The sequence below is a fragment of the Falco peregrinus genome, chromosome 11 (genome assembly GCF_023634155.1).
Source record: "Falco peregrinus isolate bFalPer1 chromosome 11, bFalPer1.pri, whole genome shotgun sequence".
Taxonomy (NCBI): Eukaryota; Metazoa; Chordata; class Aves; order Falconiformes; family Falconidae; genus Falco; species Falco peregrinus.
The window spans coordinates 14,203,370-14,223,167 of record NC_073731.1 but is presented as its reverse complement, the minus strand read 5'-3'; the positions used below and the strand labels follow the sequence as shown (position 1 = coordinate 14,223,167).

The 19,798-nt window shown below is 43.8% G+C and overlaps 2 protein-coding genes across 2 annotated transcripts in view; one reads left to right on the top strand and one right to left on the bottom strand.

Annotated features, from left to right (window-relative positions):
* Positions 1-4,133: 4,133 nt before the first annotated feature.
* SAYSD1 (SAYSVFN motif domain containing 1) lies at positions 4,134-4,858 on the top strand. The gene is made up of 2 exons (XM_055816525.1): positions 4,134-4,329; positions 4,408-4,858. Exons 1-2 carry the CDS (start codon positions 4,168-4,170, stop codon positions 4,696-4,698), a joined length of 453 nt encoding a protein of 150 aa, XP_055672500.1. The 5' UTR covers positions 4,134-4,167; the 3' UTR covers positions 4,699-4,858.
* A 794-nt stretch (positions 4,859-5,652) lies between these two features.
* The window catches only part of GLP1R (glucagon like peptide 1 receptor), an 89,816-nt gene continuing 75,670 nt past the window's right edge, over positions 5,653-19,798 (bottom strand). Inside the window, exons 9-13 of the mRNA XM_055816526.1 lie at positions 19,395-19,464; positions 18,592-18,680; positions 14,149-14,287; positions 13,203-13,244; positions 5,653-9,428 (exon numbers count right to left, since the gene is read on the bottom strand). Of these exons, the coding sequence (XP_055672501.1) occupies positions 9,261-9,428; positions 13,203-13,244; positions 14,149-14,287; positions 18,592-18,680; positions 19,395-19,464 (508 nt within the window). The 3' untranslated portion in view covers positions 5,653-9,260. The remainder of the gene's footprint in view (positions 9,429-13,202; positions 13,245-14,148; positions 14,288-18,591; positions 18,681-19,394; positions 19,465-19,798) is intronic.

Genomic DNA, 19,798 nt, shown 5'->3' with positions numbered 1-19,798 from the left:
GATTCTGATGATGCTCATTGCATTGCTGGGATACAAAGCTTTCTGCTCCTGCCTTCCTCCCAGGCTTCACAAGCCCATAAAAATTCTTTCCATAACTGGCAGATTAATTTAGGGATTAAGTTCATTACTGGTGTACCTGTTTTTTATTTGTGTGCGTGTGCACGCGCTGTCCACCATCTTTCACTGGTGCACCTACACACAACTTTTGTGCGTCACTGAGGGCAGCTTAGAGCTCAAACATTCTGTTGCAATGACAATCAGCTTTTTGTGCTATTCTGTAGCAGAGTTCGGAAAGGAGTATTTGGTATATTGTATGTTTAAATAGTGATTTGGGGAAAAGTGTTTCTGTAGGTCATGCAGAAAGGCTAAAGTTCTCTGTGTGGATTGGCTAGTTTATTCCTGTCTTTGAAAAGACTCGGGGAGGTCTTATCCTTTGTCACTTGTTGGCTGTGATCTGACTGAGCAGTTTCACTTCATGTGGCAATCATCAAAAATAGTCCAAAATCCAGTGTAGGTGTTGGTGTTAAGAGGAGATGATACGAAACCGGCAAAAAGAGTAAACTGATAGTATTTCCATACAATTGTCAGAAGTAATTTTTCCTGTGGATTACATGGAGACATGCATATCAAATGATTTTATTTTAGGTAAGCTTATTTCTTCCACGTAAAGCTGAGGAGGAATAAGACCGCCATGATATCTCCCGCCTTCACCTTCTGTTCTGCTGACTAATCTGTGTGAATTAAATAACACTAAGCCCCAATGCCCGGTATACCTATTTCAGGGGTGCAGGTGCAGTCTCACCCCCATTTGGATTCTTTACAGGCAAAAAATTATCAGCAAGAGCCTGAGGCTCCAGCTAGCTGGCTGGAATGCACGTTGCCAACTGTTAAGACAGCTCAGTGCTTCTCGATGATGATTTGCCTCATTGCATACAGCAGAGATATGAAGGTATGAGAAAAGGTTGTTGCAAAACCTTTCTGGGCATTCTGCTCCTAGAAAATGAAACCAGTCAGTGCTCTGCCACCCTCTGCATTATTGTGGAAGTGGCTGTATAAAACCGGTACTCAATGTGAACCTTAAAGTTTATGGTGCTTCTGAAGACCGAGTATGTATGTCTGTAAGGGGGTAATGTCTTCCTCACTCTTTATTCCCCTTCTAGCATACAGTATTTTCTATATTTTAAACTCCAATGGATTTGAAGGAAGTAGATGTGGAACCAGAACTCAGATCTAGAATGGGTTTTAAGATGTTCGCTGACATTCTCTTTACTTCATTATCCCTGTCTGTAACATGGGGGAAATGCTGCTACAGCACCTAGTTAGACTGTTGTGGTTAAACACTATGCAAACCTAGAAATAAAAAATACTGATTTCAAGCCCAAAGAGCCTTATGTATGTCCAGTCTCACAAAAGTGTTTTGACGGTTAACTTACAAAGTAATTTTTTTAAGAAGTTTTGAGAAGAGTGGACTGGTTGAACCCAACTTAACAACGCTGACAGCCAGGAGAGATGAATCAGGCTTCCTTTCACTTACGTTATAGTGAGTTTCAGGTGGCAGCTGCATTTTTTTTCCTCACTCTATGATAAAAACCAAAAGGCAGTATTCTGATCTTTTGAAGTTTTAGAACAGTTTTAAAAACTTTAACTTTTGAGTCAGATTAAAGTTATGAATATGGCAAAACAATCCTAGCTAGAACTCTTATGGAGTGTTATCTTCTAAATGTACTAAAATAGCTTATCTTCCTTTTCTGTTACAATGATTTCACTAAATAACTGACATTTACAGCTGACGCTGTACTAGTAAGGGATATTTACTGTTTTCTTTTCCTCAAATGGAAGTTTGCCATGAAATGATAAGGAATGTTTCAGAGTTGTGACAGAAATAACAATTCTGCTTTGCCCATCTTTTAATGTTTTTAGACCATTTCAGAATATAAAGCAGTATCATTTTAGCATGCATTGCTGAATATACAAATGTACACATTTTGAAACCACACAGATGTGAAAATTTGCAATTCAGAACTTAAACTAGTCCAATGAAAAGACAGACAAAATCCTTTATGTCCACAGCCAAAATACCCTGCTATTTTGGGAAGGAAAATTAATGATAGTTTTTTACAAAGGAAACAGCTCAGAACTGATTAGTAAATGCATATGCAGAAAGCTCTGTATGGAATTAGACAAGTGTGAGTCTGTGCACTTCAATCTATTTTGTAAATGTTCTCCAAGACCTCAACAACTAAAGCTAATGCTCCCTCAGCTCCATTGAACTAATTAAGCTAGGCCATTATATTAATAATGGGTTGCCCTTCTGTCTGCATTTATGGCACTTAGCAAGTCAGTGTGTGTGTGTGTATGCTTATCTCATGAAGGAGAAAGCTCCTGTCAATGAATTAGATTAATCCATCAAGAGAATTAATGTGGCTTGATTACTGTTGATATCTGAAAAAGCTGGCGTGCATGATCAGATATCTGCAGCTGTAGGAAGTAAGCAACAACACTCCGAACCACTGAGCGAAGGCCCTGAGCCTGTACTATTGAATAAAGAGGTTGCTGATGCCAAGACGTGGTGATGGGCTGCTGGTGGGATAAATGCAAAGGGTGGCACAGGATCCGAATGTTGCTGTCAATGCTTGCTTTAACTCTGGCTGGTATTTTGCCACCATAGTTCTAATGCCTTCTGTCACGTAAAAATATTTCCCCAAATCAGTTTTCAGTTCTCTTGCTTCCTTAAGGAGCATGAAAGAGCAGAGACACTTGAAAATGAATTAAGAACATAAAGGTGTGGAATTGCCCAGCACTTCTTGGAGGAGCTGTTCTTGTCAGCAGTAGTACAAGAGGAAGAAAGAAACCACCCGAAATAAAATAATGTCCCGTGCAGGCTATCTTAAAACATTTTTTACTGTTATTTCAAAATCAAATTTCCACAAATAAAGAGAAAAATGTTGTTCATTGTGGCACTTTTTGCAAAGTCGGAAGGTTAAAAGAAAGTTATTTTGTAACCAAGCATAAAATAGGCATTTGAAAAATGATTTAGCTGGAAAAAACACAATTTTTTCCACATTAAGATAACTTAAGAACACCCAAATTGATTTTTATTAGACTTCTCATATTCGCTTCTGAGCTGACACATGCATGAGATATTCAGCCCTAAAGGTCACTTCTGAGAAAGCTATAAGTAACTGGAAACAGCACTGCAGGATGAAACGATGTTTCATTGCTAACTGTTACTGCTGGAGAGTGATAAATCTCTTACTCCTGAGGCTAAAGAGCCAGCTCCTGTAAATAAATTTCTATTTCTCAGCTGTACCACCAGCTGAAAGATGATGTGACAGAGCTGGTTTCCCCGATTTCTAATTTTTGTTTCAAGAGCAGGCGGGACAGACCAGGCCGATTGCAGCAGACACTGGTGCTGAGGGACACCGGCAAGGCCCGTGGCCTGCCTGGGCGGGAGCCCACTGCCCTTCCCTGCGGCCGCCAGCCGCTGGCACTGGGCAGGTCCCAGCTCCTCTTGCCCCGCAGAGCACAGGCCACGCTAGCCGTGCCTGCCACGGGTGCCCTCGCCGCCATGCTGCCCTTCCCGCCATGCTGCCCTTCCCTGGCCACTCAGCGCTTTTCTAAAATGGCCGCCCCACTGCCTCACACAAACGCCTATTCACCCCAGCTGCTAACACCTCACTCCCGTCTCCAGGCTTAGGTCACCCCGCCTTTTACTCTCTCCCTCTCCTTTTCTTTCTTGTGTCAACATTAGCCATTAAGGTTTAAATATGAAAAAAACCCAGCCCCAGAACAAGGGGCAGGCCTTTGTCGATTCTCTAGAGCTTTTCTCCAGAGCTAATGGGCAGGCTTTGCTATCAGCTCAGGACAGGCGGGGGGCACCCGGCTGTCTGCTGCTCCCTACGCGGGGGCTACGCCTGTGCGCGCCTCCCCAACCCGGGGCTCGGGCGGCCCCGGCCCCTCGCCCCTTCCTTCGCCCCGTCCCGCCGCCCGCTCGGGCCAGACCGCAGCGCGCTCCGCCTCCCGCCAGCGGCTGCCCCGGAGGCGGGGGCCCGCCCCTCGCCCCGCCCCTCGCCCCGCCCCTCGCCCCGCCCCTCGCCCCGCCCCTCGCCCCGCCGTCACAGACGCGCCGCCGCTGCCGCGTCGCCCTTGCGCAGGCGCGGGGCGGCCATGTCGGCCGCGGTGGAGCGGCGGCTAGCCCGGTTCCGCGCCACCCGTGGCAGCACCGCCGCCGCGCCGCGCCCCGCGGAGCCGCCGGGAAGGGCCGCGGCTCCACCAGAGGCCGCCGAGGGACAGCGGGCCGTCGCGGCAGGCCCGGGCGGCGGCGCTCAGGTGAGCGCCGGGGCGGGCGGGATGGGGGCGTGTGGCGGCGGGTCGGTGCCTGACGCCGCGTCTCGCTGCCGCCTCCAGGCCCGTCCCGGCGGGGTGGCGGCGCCGGTGTGGGCGCGCCCGCTGCTGCTGAAGGTGCTGCTGTGGGCCGTGCTGCTGGCGCTGTTCGCGGAGCTGGAGCTGGGGCTGCCCTACTTGGTCCTCTCCGGGCTGTACTGGATGTACGCCGGCACCCGCGGCCCGGCCGAGCGGCGGCGGGGCGAGCTGAGCGCCTACTCCGTCTTCAACCCCGGCTGCGCCGCCATCGCCGGGACGCTGACGGCCGAGCAGCTGGAGCGGGAGCTGCATTACCGGCCCGCCGCCGGCAGGTAGCCACCGGCCCGGTGGCGGGGCGAGCCGCTTTGCTGGGCCGGCCCCGCTGCCCCTCGCCCCACGGCCCCGGGGGTGTGCCTGCGCAGAACGCCGCCTGCGCCGGACTGGGGGCCGGGTTCCCCGGGCGCGGTGGTCCCGAATAAAGTCGTAGCAAAGCATGTGCTCTGGTCTCCTTTCCTGGGGGGGCCAGGCAGCAGCCCCCGCGGCCGGTTTGCCGAGGGGCAGCAGGGCCCTTGCGCTGCTGTAGCTGTCGGCCCGGCGGGGGTCAGCTCCCTCAGACCTGGGCACTGGTGACGGGAAGGCTGGCGCTTGATGGCACCTGTAGTACAATGACGAAGTGCTTCTCTTCCCAGCACTGGCCAGGACCCTCTTTTTGAAGAAATGGCGTGAAGTGTGCCTAAAACAGGCTGCTGCCTCTGTTTGGCACTCATCTGCCGCAAATAGCTGATCTTAAAATGGGGAACCTGTATTGCTTCATATTACAGCTTCCATCTCTTGTAATGGAAGCAAAAAGGACTTCTATTTCCTGGCAGGTAAAACATATTTTTCTTTAACTGTCATGTTAAAAAACCCCAGGGTGAGTGTGTAGCTGACATGGGAATGCAAGAGGCCTTCAGGTGGCAGGGGCTTTGCCCGATCAATGGGTACAGTCCTCTTAGCACAGCACAGCTGATGGTGTATCTCACCATCATCCCCTAGATGTCAATGGACTTCTTGTATGATCCACCTATATTTTTAGTCTATAGGTCATTGTATTAAAATAAATCATCATTATTAAGTCATAGTGAAGAGCAGCTGGTAGAACTTGTGCCTCTGAGGTGAGAAGAAAAGTCACAGACTGGTCTTTCAAATCCGGTTTTGTTACACCTTTTGTAATGTAACAGTTACAGTGCTCAGGTTTGACTTGCCACAAGTTTTGTCATTGGTTGGGGAAACATAAGGAACTGTTGGCTTGAATTTAATTGCTGTGGTAAGAGAATCATAGATTGAAGCACAAGTAATATGTTTAACACTACTAAGCGTCTTTCAGTAGCTCTCCGCAGCACTCTCTTGGCTTCTGTATTGGTCTGCTGTATAAATTCCAAATGCTGCTATTTAAAGGCGAGGACAGGATTTTGGGATTTTCCGGTATTTCACCATCCTCTGGTAAAAAGCCTTCAGAGTTTGCATTATTCTTACTGAGTCCTTCTGACTTTAGACAAATAACGTGCTGCATTTTGGTTTTGATTAACATAGCCTCTGCAGGTTCAAAGGCCTCTTTGTAGTGGACATGAGTTGTAAATAAAATGCTTTGTTACCTTGGAAGAACCATGAACTGTGAGTCTTTCCGTTTTTAAAAAGTATTCTAATTACAGAGTAAGAAGTAGTCAGGTGATACTTAAAGTAAATACACCAGTAAGTGATAGGATTTTGAGAGTTGAAACTTTATTCACAAGGATAAAAATAAACATCAGCATGGTGTTTATGGGGAGTTGATAATCTGACATCTCAGTTTGATTCTGTGGGTTTTAAAACAAGGAAGTACATGCAAATAAATATTAAATATCAGGTGACATCCATGAAATTATAAAACTTTATAGCAGCAGTGCTGGAAGTTTTCATTTGCTATAAACTCTAGTTACATTATGTCCAGGTGAATTTATAGGCTTCTATTTTCTATTTAATGCTTCATGAAACAAGTTACCACAGTAAGTGAGCATGAAGCTGAAAGGCACAGGAAAAAAAATCACGCGGTTTGTATGTTCCAGGGCTTTGTGTTGGTTTGCTTATTTCATGCTACTCAAATAAATGCACATCATAAATTCTGAAGTAGAGCTGGCATGAATAATAAAGGCTTGTAAAAGGTTTTACTGAAGGAGATGAAGTGCGATGGGGAAATTGGTGATTAGGCCTTGCCAAAACTATTTCCCACAATACACAATTACTGTAATTCTGCTTTGGTGGCACTTGCTTTCACTGAGATTTTCCCTCAGTACTTAGAGGGGATTTAACAAGGTTTGAAGAAGTGAGAGCTTAATCAGAGAGAGAGAGAAAAAAGTTCCACCACAACCCTCTGCTTGGCTAAGATCTCACTTTGTCATCTTATTTTTCTCTTGTATTCTAACAAGGCAGAAGTTACCAAGGTAAGTTTGACACCTGGTGTTAGAGCTATTCTTGTGCACCAAGAGCCCTCAGTTCTTAGGAGGGACAAGAGCCTAGTAACTCAAAAGCGTGTCAAACTGTTGAAAGAATCTTGTGACAGCAACTAAATACAGGTTTGTTATATGTGTGTAAATACCTTCTATTCCTGCGTCGGTCCTCTTTCATTTGTTACATATACTTTTTCCAGCATAATAGTGATTTAAAACAGTTCTGTAACTTCTTATTGTCATAGCAAAACTCAGCTTGCTGACAGCTGTGCAAGTAGCAGAAACTTTTTTTTTTCCAGGTTTGCACACAACTAAGTAGAGCCCTGGAAACTAGCACCCGCTCTTGAATATTCATAAGTTAAATTATTCCCTCCAGTGTGCATTATCATACGGCTATAAATTTCATCTGTCATCATGCTGCCCTTTCACCTACCAGTGACTAACTTCATCAGTCTTTTCCTATTCAGAGCACTTAAGGGTAGATGTTAAATAGAAACATCAAGCATACTCTACATACAGGAAGCTAATTAATTAAATTATAGGACAGCAGTTAACATATGGGTGTAGTAGTCGGGTGGTGTATTCATGGTCACACAACATAGAAGCTAGTTGTTAAATTTACAGAAGAACCTGAGGTGCTTTATTCCAAGGTCAGCTCTGCAGCTGTTAGAAGTAAAAGCCTGGAAACGGCCTGCACAGAAGCCAGCATGCTAAACGTACGTAAGCCAGCCTGAGAACTGTGGTGGATTTCTAAAACACATCTGACTTTCCCACCTCCCCCTGGAGCTCAATTACAAGCATTATAGCAGAAGAAGGTAACACATCCTCTCTTGATTCAATTCTAACCTGATGATTGCAAAACTAATCCAGCCTGTTGGCAATTTGGATTCTAATACAATGATTAAATAATCCCATGCAAAGCAATCTAGCTTCAGGCAGGGAAGATGTTGAATGACAGAATATCCAGTCCACTTTCTTGGCAATGGGGCTGTGGATATAAGTGCAAAGAGAGACTTGAAAATCGGGGGTGGTGGTGGTAATGTCTGCTGAGTAGTCTTCACTGCTATGCCATGGAAGTTACTTATTACAAGAAATGTATGGAGAGGGCTATTCTCAGAGCTAGCCTTTGGCACCTTGCCTCTTTGTTGTAAAGGGAGGCTGAGTAAAAGCTGAGTAAAGAGATGTAAAGCTTGTTACTAAGTGATGCAGTGGATCATGTCCTGCTTGTAAAGGTACTTAAGGTTTTTTTCCTCAGCAACTCTTGTGAGCATCAGGGAGGGTAACGCAATTAGCAGCGCAGATGCATTCACTGCAGGAGCCCTGGCACTTTTAAACAGACCAAAGCCAGCTGAGCTCAGGGCGGTTTGGGGGATGTTGGGGGTCCCGCTGCCGGCAGGCTGGGGGGGCGGGCGGGGTCCGGGAGCTGTCCCGCGTGCTGAACCGCAGCGCCCGCCGCCCGGGGAGACGGCGCAGGGCAGGAGCAGCAGCGGGAGCAGCAGCGAGCCCGCGCTGCCGCCTGCCCAAGCTTTTCCAAGCAGGTGAAAGCCCAAGACCACCTATGGCTGCAAGCTGACTTCTGCATGTTTGCACCCACAAGCAGCAGAGTACAGCTTGGAAAGAAAATGTCCTCTTGAGGCACAAGTCGTTGTTCTGTCCCTGTTATCACCTGTGTGCCAGCTCCAGCTGGAGAGGCAGAGTACCACAAAAACGGAAGGGCTGTGCCTTCAGGGGATATTTCCATCCGTGTTGATATAATGCATACTTACTAATAACGGAAGAGGCCCCTACCATATACTGGTTTTGGTTCTTTCAAGTGAAGCTTAAGAGCATGAAATGTACACCACCCTACCTGCTGTATTGATAGACCTTCAGGATGCTGTTCTTCACCTACCCAGAAAACAGGTAAGCATATTTTCAACTTTAGCTTTGGGAAACTACTACTACAAAACTGATTCTTCCCTAAAATGCAAGTTGTGCCTCACTAAGTGTTTTTTTTCTAAAACTGGTTTTACCTCACCCTGTCTCCATAAAGGTCTAAGTCTACTTTTTGGCAATAATGATATTCTGTATCCTTGTAATTCAATCGGTCGATCAGTCAGCTCACCCACTCAACAATAATAAGCCATTGACCCTGTGGTTTCAGACCGGATCAATGCTATGCTTAGGTTTTGGATACCTGGAGGCCTTGTGTGCAAATAGGAAGAAACTCTTTTAACTTACTTTAGACATGATCAATTTTTCCTCTGATGTGTTGATTACATTAGCAAATTGCTTTCCCTAGAAACCTTTGTCCAACAGCCTGCAGGCAATGAGCAGCATATGCTTAAGTTTCTTGCTGGAGATGGCATACTTAAGCCACTTGCTTGGGTATTTGAGGGTTTCCAGGTATATTATACAGTTCATTGCTCTCAGTCTGATTCACCTGCAGAAACCTTAGCTGAATGTGGCCTGACAAGTGGCAGCGTAGACACTACTGCCTACTGTGCCTCCACTACTGATGCTGTTGGCTGGACACTTCAGAGGTTTCATACTGCTGTCTCTCTGAACATAGAAATGTTCCAATTTCCAGCGCTCCCAGCTTTTTCGAAACTCCATCTGAACCTAACAGAAGCAAAGAAGGAAACAAAAGGAATTAATGTAGAACTAATCAGATCTTTAAAATGACTCCATTAGAAAAGAGCAAGGCAAAAATAAAGATACCATACTTCTGAGAAAAGCTGGCAGTGCTTTAAACTTGTGATATTACTGCTTCAAATTATCCAGTTATCTCATTAGTCCATTGTAAGGTATTCGCTATTTAAAATAACGACAGCATTCTCTTTCCCTTGCAGAAATAAAGCTCTTTGATGCACCAGGAAATCTTACCTTCATTATTTTATTCTAAATTGTATTCAGCTGCAATACTAAATGTACTCTATGCCCTAGCAGTACTAACAATTAAGTTGATTTTGCTTATCAGCCATGAAATGATGGAAAAGACTGGCTTCCTGCTCAATACTGTCTTAAGATGTTCTTAACAGTTCTGTTTTAACTTCTGGTTTGGTTTAAACAGTATCATGTCTTGAACTATCTTTGTTCTTTGAATATTTTTTAAAAAAATTGTAATTACATAGAAAAATGAAGATTTATTCAGAATAGCAAAAATAACAATTAAGCACGTTAAAGACTGTACTTCTCTCCCCCCCCCCCCCCCCCCTTTTTTTTTTTAAATAGCAATTACAATATCTTATTCCAGATACTGGCTTTTTCTAAAGCTAGGGAATATGCTCACCCAGTGAGAGGTTCTGGGTTAAACTGTGTAACCTCTACTCATTCGGAAATTTATCCAGGGTCTTGTAACTGCTAAACAAGAACAGCATTTAGATCTGCCTGTTCCATGGGCAAAGTTGACTGAAGTAAGAACCTCCATTAGCTTTTAACACATAAGGCAGAGGACACAAAATTGAACAAAATTGAAATGATCAATTCATTCTAGTGTGTTCTTCAGCCTGGAAGTAAATTCACTATAGGTGTGTCACTCAAGTGAGCCTTTTCTGGAGAGCTCTTTTTTTGTTTCCTTTTAGGGCTGGTACTGGGTCCGGTGCTGATGACCAAGAAACTAAATAGGTTGATGGCAGTTCCAGTACAGGCTTGTCATCATACCCAGGCTGCTAGAACCTCCATACTCTGAGGAAAACTTGCTAGGGAACCAGCTGCTGTACGTCTGTCTTCCCTGCTTGTTCATTGTGAAATACTGAGTCTGGGAGACAGCCCTAAAAAACCACAAGCAAAACCTTGTATAATAACCAATTGTCTTCCCTTGGTGGTTAAGATTCCCTAGAAATAAGGTATACAGGGAAAACGGAACCAGGAACAAAGCTCCCATGAGGAAGGAGAAGAAGGAAAAATTTTTGTGTAGAGTATTTTGAAAGAGAAGAGGTATGGGAACTTTGAAAAGATGGTTGTAGAGGTTAAAGGTGGAGAAGACAGACAGCAGCTGATTGAGCTTAATGCAGCTAATGGGCGAGGATGCTGAGAGTGCAGCAATGAATCTGGAATCTGATTACAAAAAAGTTACACCAGCAAAAAGAAAATCTCAACAAATCATAGTGAAAGGAATGTAGATCTGAAATGGGATGGGATGGAGCTGGTGGAAAAGTTCAGTGGATAGTCTGTGTAGAGAATGATAAGAAATGAAAAAGGGAAGACTGGGCAGTAATTAGAATTCCGGAGCCCTATAGTTCAGGACATACTCTTTAACGTAGAAAAGAAGTGTACTTCCATTGTGATAGGAAGGAGGAAAAAGAAGAAGCAAGACTACAGAAAATGAAACCTGAACCAGCTTAAACTAGTTCTGGTGGAAAGAGGCAACATCTCTGTGGTTTAGAATATTTCTTACAAAAAGCAACTGCAGAAAAACTGGTCATATGTATGCCCAGCTCATTTTCCAAAGAACACCGGTGATAACAGGCAATCTCATGAGACCCTGCTGTTAGCTTCAAAGCAATATCAGAGCAAATCCAGGATCTTTCAGTTGAAATATGACTGAAACATGAACATATTTTAATAGTTTTCCCTAAGCGGATTCTAGAAGAGGACATTAATTTAGCTTCTAGCATCATTTCTACTCTTGATCTGGCATCAGGACTGGCAAAAAAAACTTACATTCTGTATGGTTAAGGCAAAAGAAAAGGAGTCAATGAGTCACAGATAAAAATATAGACCGGATTGCAAAAAAGGATAGTCTTCAGGTACGCATTGTCTGTCAGAAGAAAAACAGTTTCTCACTGAGTTTAGGAAAAATTCCGTGTGTAGTTTAGGAAAGAAATAGAAGAGACTTGACCTAATCAAACTTTTTACATGGATTTATTTTATGGATACTGATGACTGGGCTTGACAAAATCCTACTCCCTTCTTTTAACATGAGTTAGAACAAGCAAAATAATTCATCCTAAATTGTCTGTCAGCTTTCTGTGAAGCTGAGCACATTGTGGTTGAATTTTGTCAATTATATTACAGGGGCAAGAGAGCTATAGCAACAAGAGATTTGGAGGACCTCTAAGAAATGCAGGTAGGCTACTTCACAGTAAGTTCCCTCAAATGAAACAGGCCTATCTGTTTCAGGGTTTGTAATAAAGTTTGGGCTGTGATGTAACTTTGCCCATGTATCACACGGAGGAAATTACTGGGCATTCCTCATGAGAGGCCTGGCTGCGGCTGCACAGGGGGTCTATGAGCAAAGGCCCCAGTGAATCAGAAGAAATACATATGTACCAGCAGACGGTGCTGCCTTTCAGGATGAAAGTACACCTGCAAAGCTGTACAAGGGATTTGAAACAAATGTTCTCTAACTCATGCTTGAGCAAAGCCTGCTGCTACTACCTTTGACTTTCGTAAGCAGTACAATTAACAAATTCACTTCAACAAAATCTTACCCACAAGCTACAAAAGTGAACAGTCTCCTGCAGGGCTTAATTCAGGATGCCTGCTGCTTGTCTGTTGACTCCAGCCTGGCCATAACGACACAAGTAGAACATTTTCTATTTATTCCAATTCCTCTATGAGGTCTATCTCTAAATTGCTCTTGATTTACCGTGTCATGTTTAAAAGTAGATTTAGCATGACTGTAAAACACATTGATGTGCATTAAACGTAATAATGTACTGCCAAATTAGTAGTCTTTGCTTCCCTTGCAAACCTGGCTGCTGAATGAATGAATAATCACTTAGGTGACATGAGAGATTCCTGCAATACTGAAACAAAAAAACACCCTCTCCCACAACAGGGCTGCGATTCAGCAGAAGACACAGAGGATGGTACCTGCGATCAATTAACTAAAAGCCCTTGCTACGTTTCTTCTGGGTTTGTGGGAGAGGTTGCCACTCCATGAAGGTCAGCCTGAATGAGAGAGAGGTGATGTCTTCAGGTAGCTGGGCCACAGGGAAACCAAACAAAACCAAACTGTACAGGCATTAGCCAAGAGGACTCTCCAACCTCACCAGCCAGCTGAGCTGAGTTTCTCAGAATAAAATGGGCTCTACTCCCACATTCACCAAAACAAGGAAATAAGCTGCACTGTGAGACAGATTAAGAGCATCAGCTGTAATTCTTAATAAAAGAAAAGCTCCAGCAGTGCAAACTATATATAATTGTGAGCAAGGCAACTTGCAAGATTTCATGTCTACAAATAGTGGCCATAAATTATACTGCCTGAATTCCTTCCAACAACATTTGTCTGAGGAGTTATCCTGTATAGCTGTACAGAGGAGGGTCTGTAAAAAAAAAAAAGTAACAATCCTGAAGAAGGATAATTCAGCATTTCAAGACCATTTTCAATTTTCTTTTCCTACAGTGGATGCTGATAAGGCAAATTGGAAGAACTAGTGTCTCTCTTACCTCATTATTGATGAAACAGTAGAGAATTGCAACCATCAGCCCCTGATAGAAAAATAAGAAACAGAAACAAACAGAAAAGCAGTGAGCAGAGCAGTTTCCTTGCTTTGCCAGACAAACTTGCAGAGGGCTAAAGTCTCCACACTGGCATGTCCCATATAAGACTGAAAGGTGGAGACACCCTGTGGTCCCTTCTCAGCTCTGATGGCAGAGGAGAGATCTGACCAAACTATGTCTCAAAGCACACAGTCTTAGGAGAAAGGTGATACTCTTTTCTTTAACCTGTTTGGTTTTTTTTTCTAGATTCCTTTCCCCTTCTTTTTCCTTACCTGATTTCAAGTTACAAACACTTCCGAAGAGAATGATTCACAGTAATCTTAAATACAGCTCTGTTCATGATAAACAAGGGAATGAGTCGGTAGGCAGGGAAACTAGAAAAATAATTATTCCATTCCCTTAGACAAGGAGACTCTTTTGAAATGGGCAACAGCTACAAAAATCACAGTAAACCTACATCCTCCTCACATGCAGTTACAGCTGTAGACAGCTACCTCTCACAGCCCAGATTTTCCAAGGAGTATCAGAAACACTGGAGAAACCACAAAATTTGCTTTCAGCAGTGCCACAATACAATTACAGGAAATCACAGTTAATTTCATTATTGCCTTGAAGTGTCCCAGAGGAAGTAGATATTGATACATGGATAGGAATACCGGTTTATTGTGGCAAATTTAAGACTTTGAAAATAAGAGTATGTGATACTAACATCTAAGTAGGCTGTTAAAAAATTAGTCCTTATACTTTCCCTTCCACAATCATAATGCTGTAATATCCACGCTAAATTAAGAAATATAAAGAACAGGGAACATGCAATGAATGCAAGAGAAAGCAGGTCCCCAACAAGAAGTTTAAAAACTTCTTAGGGACAGGGGCACAGTGCAAGTGCTACCTGGAAAGAAGCAAAGGAGAGTTCAGTAAAAAGCTTCACAAAGCGCAGCATCCCTCTGGCATGCTCATCAGTAATAAAGGCAAAGATGACCTCATGGGTCCCCAGCAGCGGGATCAGAGTCAACGTAGACTTGGCCAGCCTAAGATCACAAAGAAAGAAAAAAAGCAATGCCACTGAGTACCCAATGATCACTGGGAGTCACTGTTTCTGCATTCTGCTTCTGTCACAAATGGCAGCTTTGGTAAGTCACTGCACCACTTTGTGTCGCAGGGTCCTCCTTCAGAGGTTACAGAAAAAAAACCCCACAAAAAAGATCCTCCAAATAAACTTAGCAGATATCCATATGTTTTAACTGCCCCTCCCAGTCCACTGCAGACTGTTTCCTGCTGAAAGCAAAACACTCTCTTCAGCTGCTGGCTGTATTTCACCTGGAAAATCTTCCAAACTCGGGAGGAAGCCATGAGCTTTCTTGTACCTGGGATGTCATCTTGTGTGTGTATCCTTTTTCCCCATCTGTAAGCGGGAAAGATGACCAAAACCTACCTTGCTGATGGCCTGAAAAAAATAATCTATCAGTAATTTTTAAAATACATAAAAAAATTATATAATTATATATATATATGCACACACACAAAACATATAAAATAACGGAATTTTTAAAAAAATATCTTGGCAAAGGAAGGAGTACTTGCCATTCCTTCTCACTGCTGTAGTGTGTTAAATCTCCAAAACATCAAAACTAACCGTAACTGCAGATGACTTTGTAAAAGCAGTTAAACTGTCTTAAAGTGAGTGATGTCTCCATGATATAAACGGCAAGTTCAAAGACACAGCTAGGAAAGGAAAAAAGACAAACTGACCTGAAATAAAACGTTTCACCTGTGCAAGAGCAATGCTCAGGGATAGAACCACAGGAAAACATTCACAAGAATCGTCCTGAACTCTCTTGATAGACATACAAGCTAGCCACCCAGCAGGATAACGAAAGATGCTTGAGCCTCAGACAGGAGTTTATAGGGCTGTCCTGGGCCACAGAACCTATCAATGCCTCACAACAACCTTGTCTTGAGACAATTGAGCAGATACAAAATCACTCAATTTTCAGGGCTGTCAGTACTTAGCAGGTCTTGCGTGCCCTAGGGCTGTTGGCTGCTGTTCTGAATCATGTAATCATCCAGGTTGGAAGGGACCTCTGGAAGTCTCTGGTCCAACTCCAGTTCACAGCAGGTTACTTGGCTGTGTCCAGCCAAGATTTGAATGTCTCCAAGCTCCTCCACAGCCCCTCTGGGCCCCTCTTCCAGCATCAGAGCACTCTCACTCTGCATTTTTTTTTCCACCTCTGACAAGTAATGAGAATTTCTCTTGCTATAACTTATGAACTCTGCCACTTGTGCCCTTTGACTGTGCACCTTTGACAAGACTCCAGCTCCACTCTCGGTATAACCACCGTTGGGTAGCTGAAGACTGCAATTAAATCCTTGCTTAGTCTTCAGTTCTCCAGACTGAATAAACCTAGTTTTCAGCACCTCCACCTATGTCACCTGGTCCAGGCCCTGAACTAGCTTGGTGCAAAACTGATGCAAGTCCCATGGGGCTGGAGGGACAGGACACAGTGTCTTCCTTCTACTGGGGTGCCTCAGCCTGGACACCAGAGGCAGTCTCACAAGTGCTGAATAGAGGGGATCGGTCACTTCCCTTGACCTTCTGGTTATGCTCTTGCTAGTGCAGCCCAGTATGCAGTCAGCCTACGCTGTCCTAAGGGCACACTACTGAATCATGTTCGACATGTGGTCCTCAACATCCCTGGGTCTTCTCTAAAGTTGCTTTCTCCCCCACCAGTGCCCATCCTGTATTGTTACACAACAAATGCAAGGCTCCTGTCAGCCCATCCACTGGCCTACAAGGACCGAGGAATGGTGAATCAAAGCAACTATTGAAATTAAATAAATAAAAAAAGTTATACATACAGGTAAACATAAATGCAGACCTCTAGTGGATGTAGGCAGACCACTGCATTAGGGGATAGGAGGCTTGTTTAAATGAGCAGCTTATCAGCAAGTCTTGTGATGAAGGCTCTGCTCCACCACCACCTGCCTGAAGCTGATGCTGCAGACACCGCCTGGGTAAAGAGACCGGAGTTGTGTAGGTGTACAGCAGTCCCCTAGCTTATTTAGTGAATGCTGGTTGTTCTGGATGGGACATTTGGAGAGCTCTGCCTTGAACAGGAAGCCATGCAAAGGCCAACGAAAAGGCTTCCTGGGTAATTAAGACCTCCCTAAAGAAAATCCTTTCCCTGAGCAAGGGGAGAAGTTTCTCCACAATTCCAGACTTTCTGTAGAGAAAAGGGATTTGCTGCCATACTGAACAGTTAGCTCTCTCTTTGTCAAATGAATGGGCAACAGGAGAGAGGTGAAGGGAAGGCTGGCCTGAGAGCAAACCACTCTTTTTTCCTTTCCGTACACAAGCGTACCTAAGCTAGTGACTTTATAGGGCACCTAGACTAGTCCTTGTTTAAAATAACATATTTCAACGTAGCAGTTCTATCTTCCCTCCTTCCAAAATCTTTTCTAGTGTCCTTGAGCAGAAAATAAGGCTGAGAGAGGGGGGTGGGAATTCTGATACAGGAATCTCTGGTTACTGGTCTTGTTATCATCAGAAACATATCAGTGCACTGAACTCTTCTGGGGAAAAAATCTCCCCAAAGCTTATGGCTATAACCACCAACTCCAGATGGACCACCAAGACCATAGACTTCATCAGTGAAAAAGACTCTGTTGCTAGGCAAATCCTTTTCTGATAAAGTTTTGCTGTTTACACAGCAGATTTTTTTAACACACAACACAAAGAAATGAATGAACGTGCACCTCTCAGATATGGCTCAACTGCATCAAACCTTCCTGTTGCTTGCAGAAGCCATGAGGGCAAGGGATTTCTCCCTTGACAGGGTAAATTTACAGTCAGGCTTTTACATAGCTTCAAGCCATCACAATTTTACCCTGGCAAATAGAGGTCACATATTTTAAAAAAAACAGTAGGCATGAAAGCAAAGCCTACAGGTTATTAAAATGAGTCCTTTTCTCTGTTTGAAGCTCTAAACACGCATTAGGATTTCCAAAAATCTCACGTGAGGTAAAAAAGGTAGGCAACATAGAAAGCAACACTATACTCTGACGAGAATGCATCAAAATACATGCTGTGTCTAGCTTAGAAGGCTGCAGCATTGAAATATCCAACTTCAGACTAAGTCAACTGCCAGTAGCAGTCCAGCCACCACAGCATGTAGCTCCACACTAGTTAATTCAATAGCTAACTTGTTAGATCTACTTATTTTTCAGACTGCAATACAAAAGTATTCTCCAAGATGCAGAAATGAAGAATGTGACCATGATTCTTAGCAAGGTGATTAAATAACAGGAATAATACAGACACAGACAGGGTGAAGCCTGCAAAACAAAAATTGAACATTTCTCTGATAACCCTGACATCTTTCTTGGAACATCCTATGCATTCAAGATTGAAAGCTTGTCTCGATAAAATTAGCAAGAAGAATAAGGAGCAGCACTCTAAATGAACCCTATCTTGATCTTCATTGAAGCAAAATTTTTATTTCTATTACTCGTATTATTTTTTTCAAATTAGACTAGACTAGAATAGAATAGACTGTTTCAGTTGGAAGGGACCTACAATGATTGTGTAGTCCAACTGCCTGACTGACTCAGGGCCGGCCAAAACTTAAAGCATGTTATTAAGAGCATTGTCCAAATGCCTCTTAAGCACTGACAGGCTTGGGGCATTGACAGCCTCTCTAGGAAGCCTGTTCCAATGTTTGTCCACCCTCTTAGTAAAGAAATGCTTCCTAATGTCCAGTCTGAACCCACCCTGGTGCAGCTTTGAACCATTCCCATGAATCCTGTCACTGGATCCTATCCTATTCTGATCTTATCACTGGATTCCAGGGAGAAGAGATCAGGACCTCTTTCTCCACTTCCCCTCCCCAGTAAACTGTGGAGGGCAAAGAGGTCACCCCTCAGCCTCCTTCTTAGCTGCTCCTCATAGGATGTGCCTTCCAGCCCTTCCACCTTTTGTCCAACTCTGGACACATTCAAGGACCTTCACATCCAGTACTTGCATATGCTGCAAGTATTTAAAAAATATCTGCTTAATTAATATTCATCCAATATTACGGAAAACTGTAAAGTAACGAACTCAGAGATCAACCCTTCTGTTAATCTGTAACACAGGTGTACACCTGCCCTGGCTTTAACCAGGAGGCTTTTGCTTTTCTGGAGACTGATTGTCCAAGTAGTCATAATAATGCACGACACCACACCTGGGCATTACTCGAGGTTTGTGATCTTCAACCACCTTTGTCAATCCACTCAAGTACCTCCTTGTCTACTTCCATTTTGATGAGCATGAAAAGTCTCAGATCATACGACATACCTGCATTTTATGTCAGTTTTGCACATCAAATTAGCCTGTAGTTTGGAGATGATGATGCATATAACTCTGATAAAGATCAGGAAATTTACCTGGAGAAATGAAAGAAGGATTTATATCATCATCAAGAAACACATGTGCATAAGTCTTCAAAAAAGCTGGGCTGTGTATGCACGTGTAGGTCCCTGTGCATGCTGCTGCTGTGCAGCTGCAGAATTTGCCATGGATCTCAACTCCTTGCTAAGGAACTGTGCTCTAAATACATCCTTTGTGAATGCACCAGCCAACTTGGAAAACACAGGCAGTTCACCGAAAGCAGAGGAAGTCACCTACGTCTCTGGGGAGGGAACACAGTAAAGGTGTGAGTTGTCTTTCTGACTCATCTGGAGGCATGACTGACATGGTATTGTGTGGCTGCAGAATGTAGCATTTCTCCACAATGAATGCCACGCAATTTGATGCTCTTCTGTAGCTCAGTACCTGGAATATTACCTCCCTGTACTACGTTTCTGCACACAGGGGTGTTAAATTGGATTGCTGTGGCATGCTGTTTTGTTATCGTGTGCTGCCACTACAACATGACAGCATGTGGGCAAATTAAACAAGCAAAACACTAGTTGGGAATTCCAGTGACAGAAACCCATTCGGTTTCATAAAAATCACATTTCTGAGTGAAAATGTCAATCCCTTCAAAGGTTATTCCTTTGGACATGGCACAACAGCCATGCCCACATCTGGTCTTTGTACTGCGTCATGTCCCGTTCTCATGGAAACCTGCCAGCTCGCTGCACACGTGCCATACTCACCCCAATGGCAATGAGAATGGGCAGCCTGATGATCAACCAGTAATTCATGTTATAGTTTCTGGTCCAGCAGCTAGGAAGATGGCAAAAAGAAGGAGACAGAAGAAAAACTCTCAGTCCACTACTAAAATCTCCTGTTTTTCATTCTGTCACAACAATGCAAATGGAAAACACTACTGAGGACTAGATACCAGGAAAGCATATCATGCTGACATAGAAACAGATGCAGTTGCTTCTTAGAAACACTGAATGCTTTGTACTATTGCAGCTATTAATCCAACTGGATACTACTCGCTGGCTTTTCTTGCTCACTAATGGCCAGCTCTCCCCCGCATATTGCTATGAATTATCATCACTTAATTATGAATATTTTCTCCATTAAAACCAAGGTCAAATTTGTCATGTGG

Bases quoted from the DNA above. Each gene is read 5' to 3' on its own strand.
- SAYSD1 (XM_055816525.1), top strand. From the start codon at position 4,168: ATGTCGGCCGCGGTGGAGCGGCGGCTAGCCCGGTTCCGCGCCACCCGT. The intron at 4,330-4,407 runs GTGAGCGCCGGG...TGCCGCCTCCAG, and splicing joins GCCCGGGCGGCGGCGCTCAG to GCCCGTCCCGGCGGGGTGGC.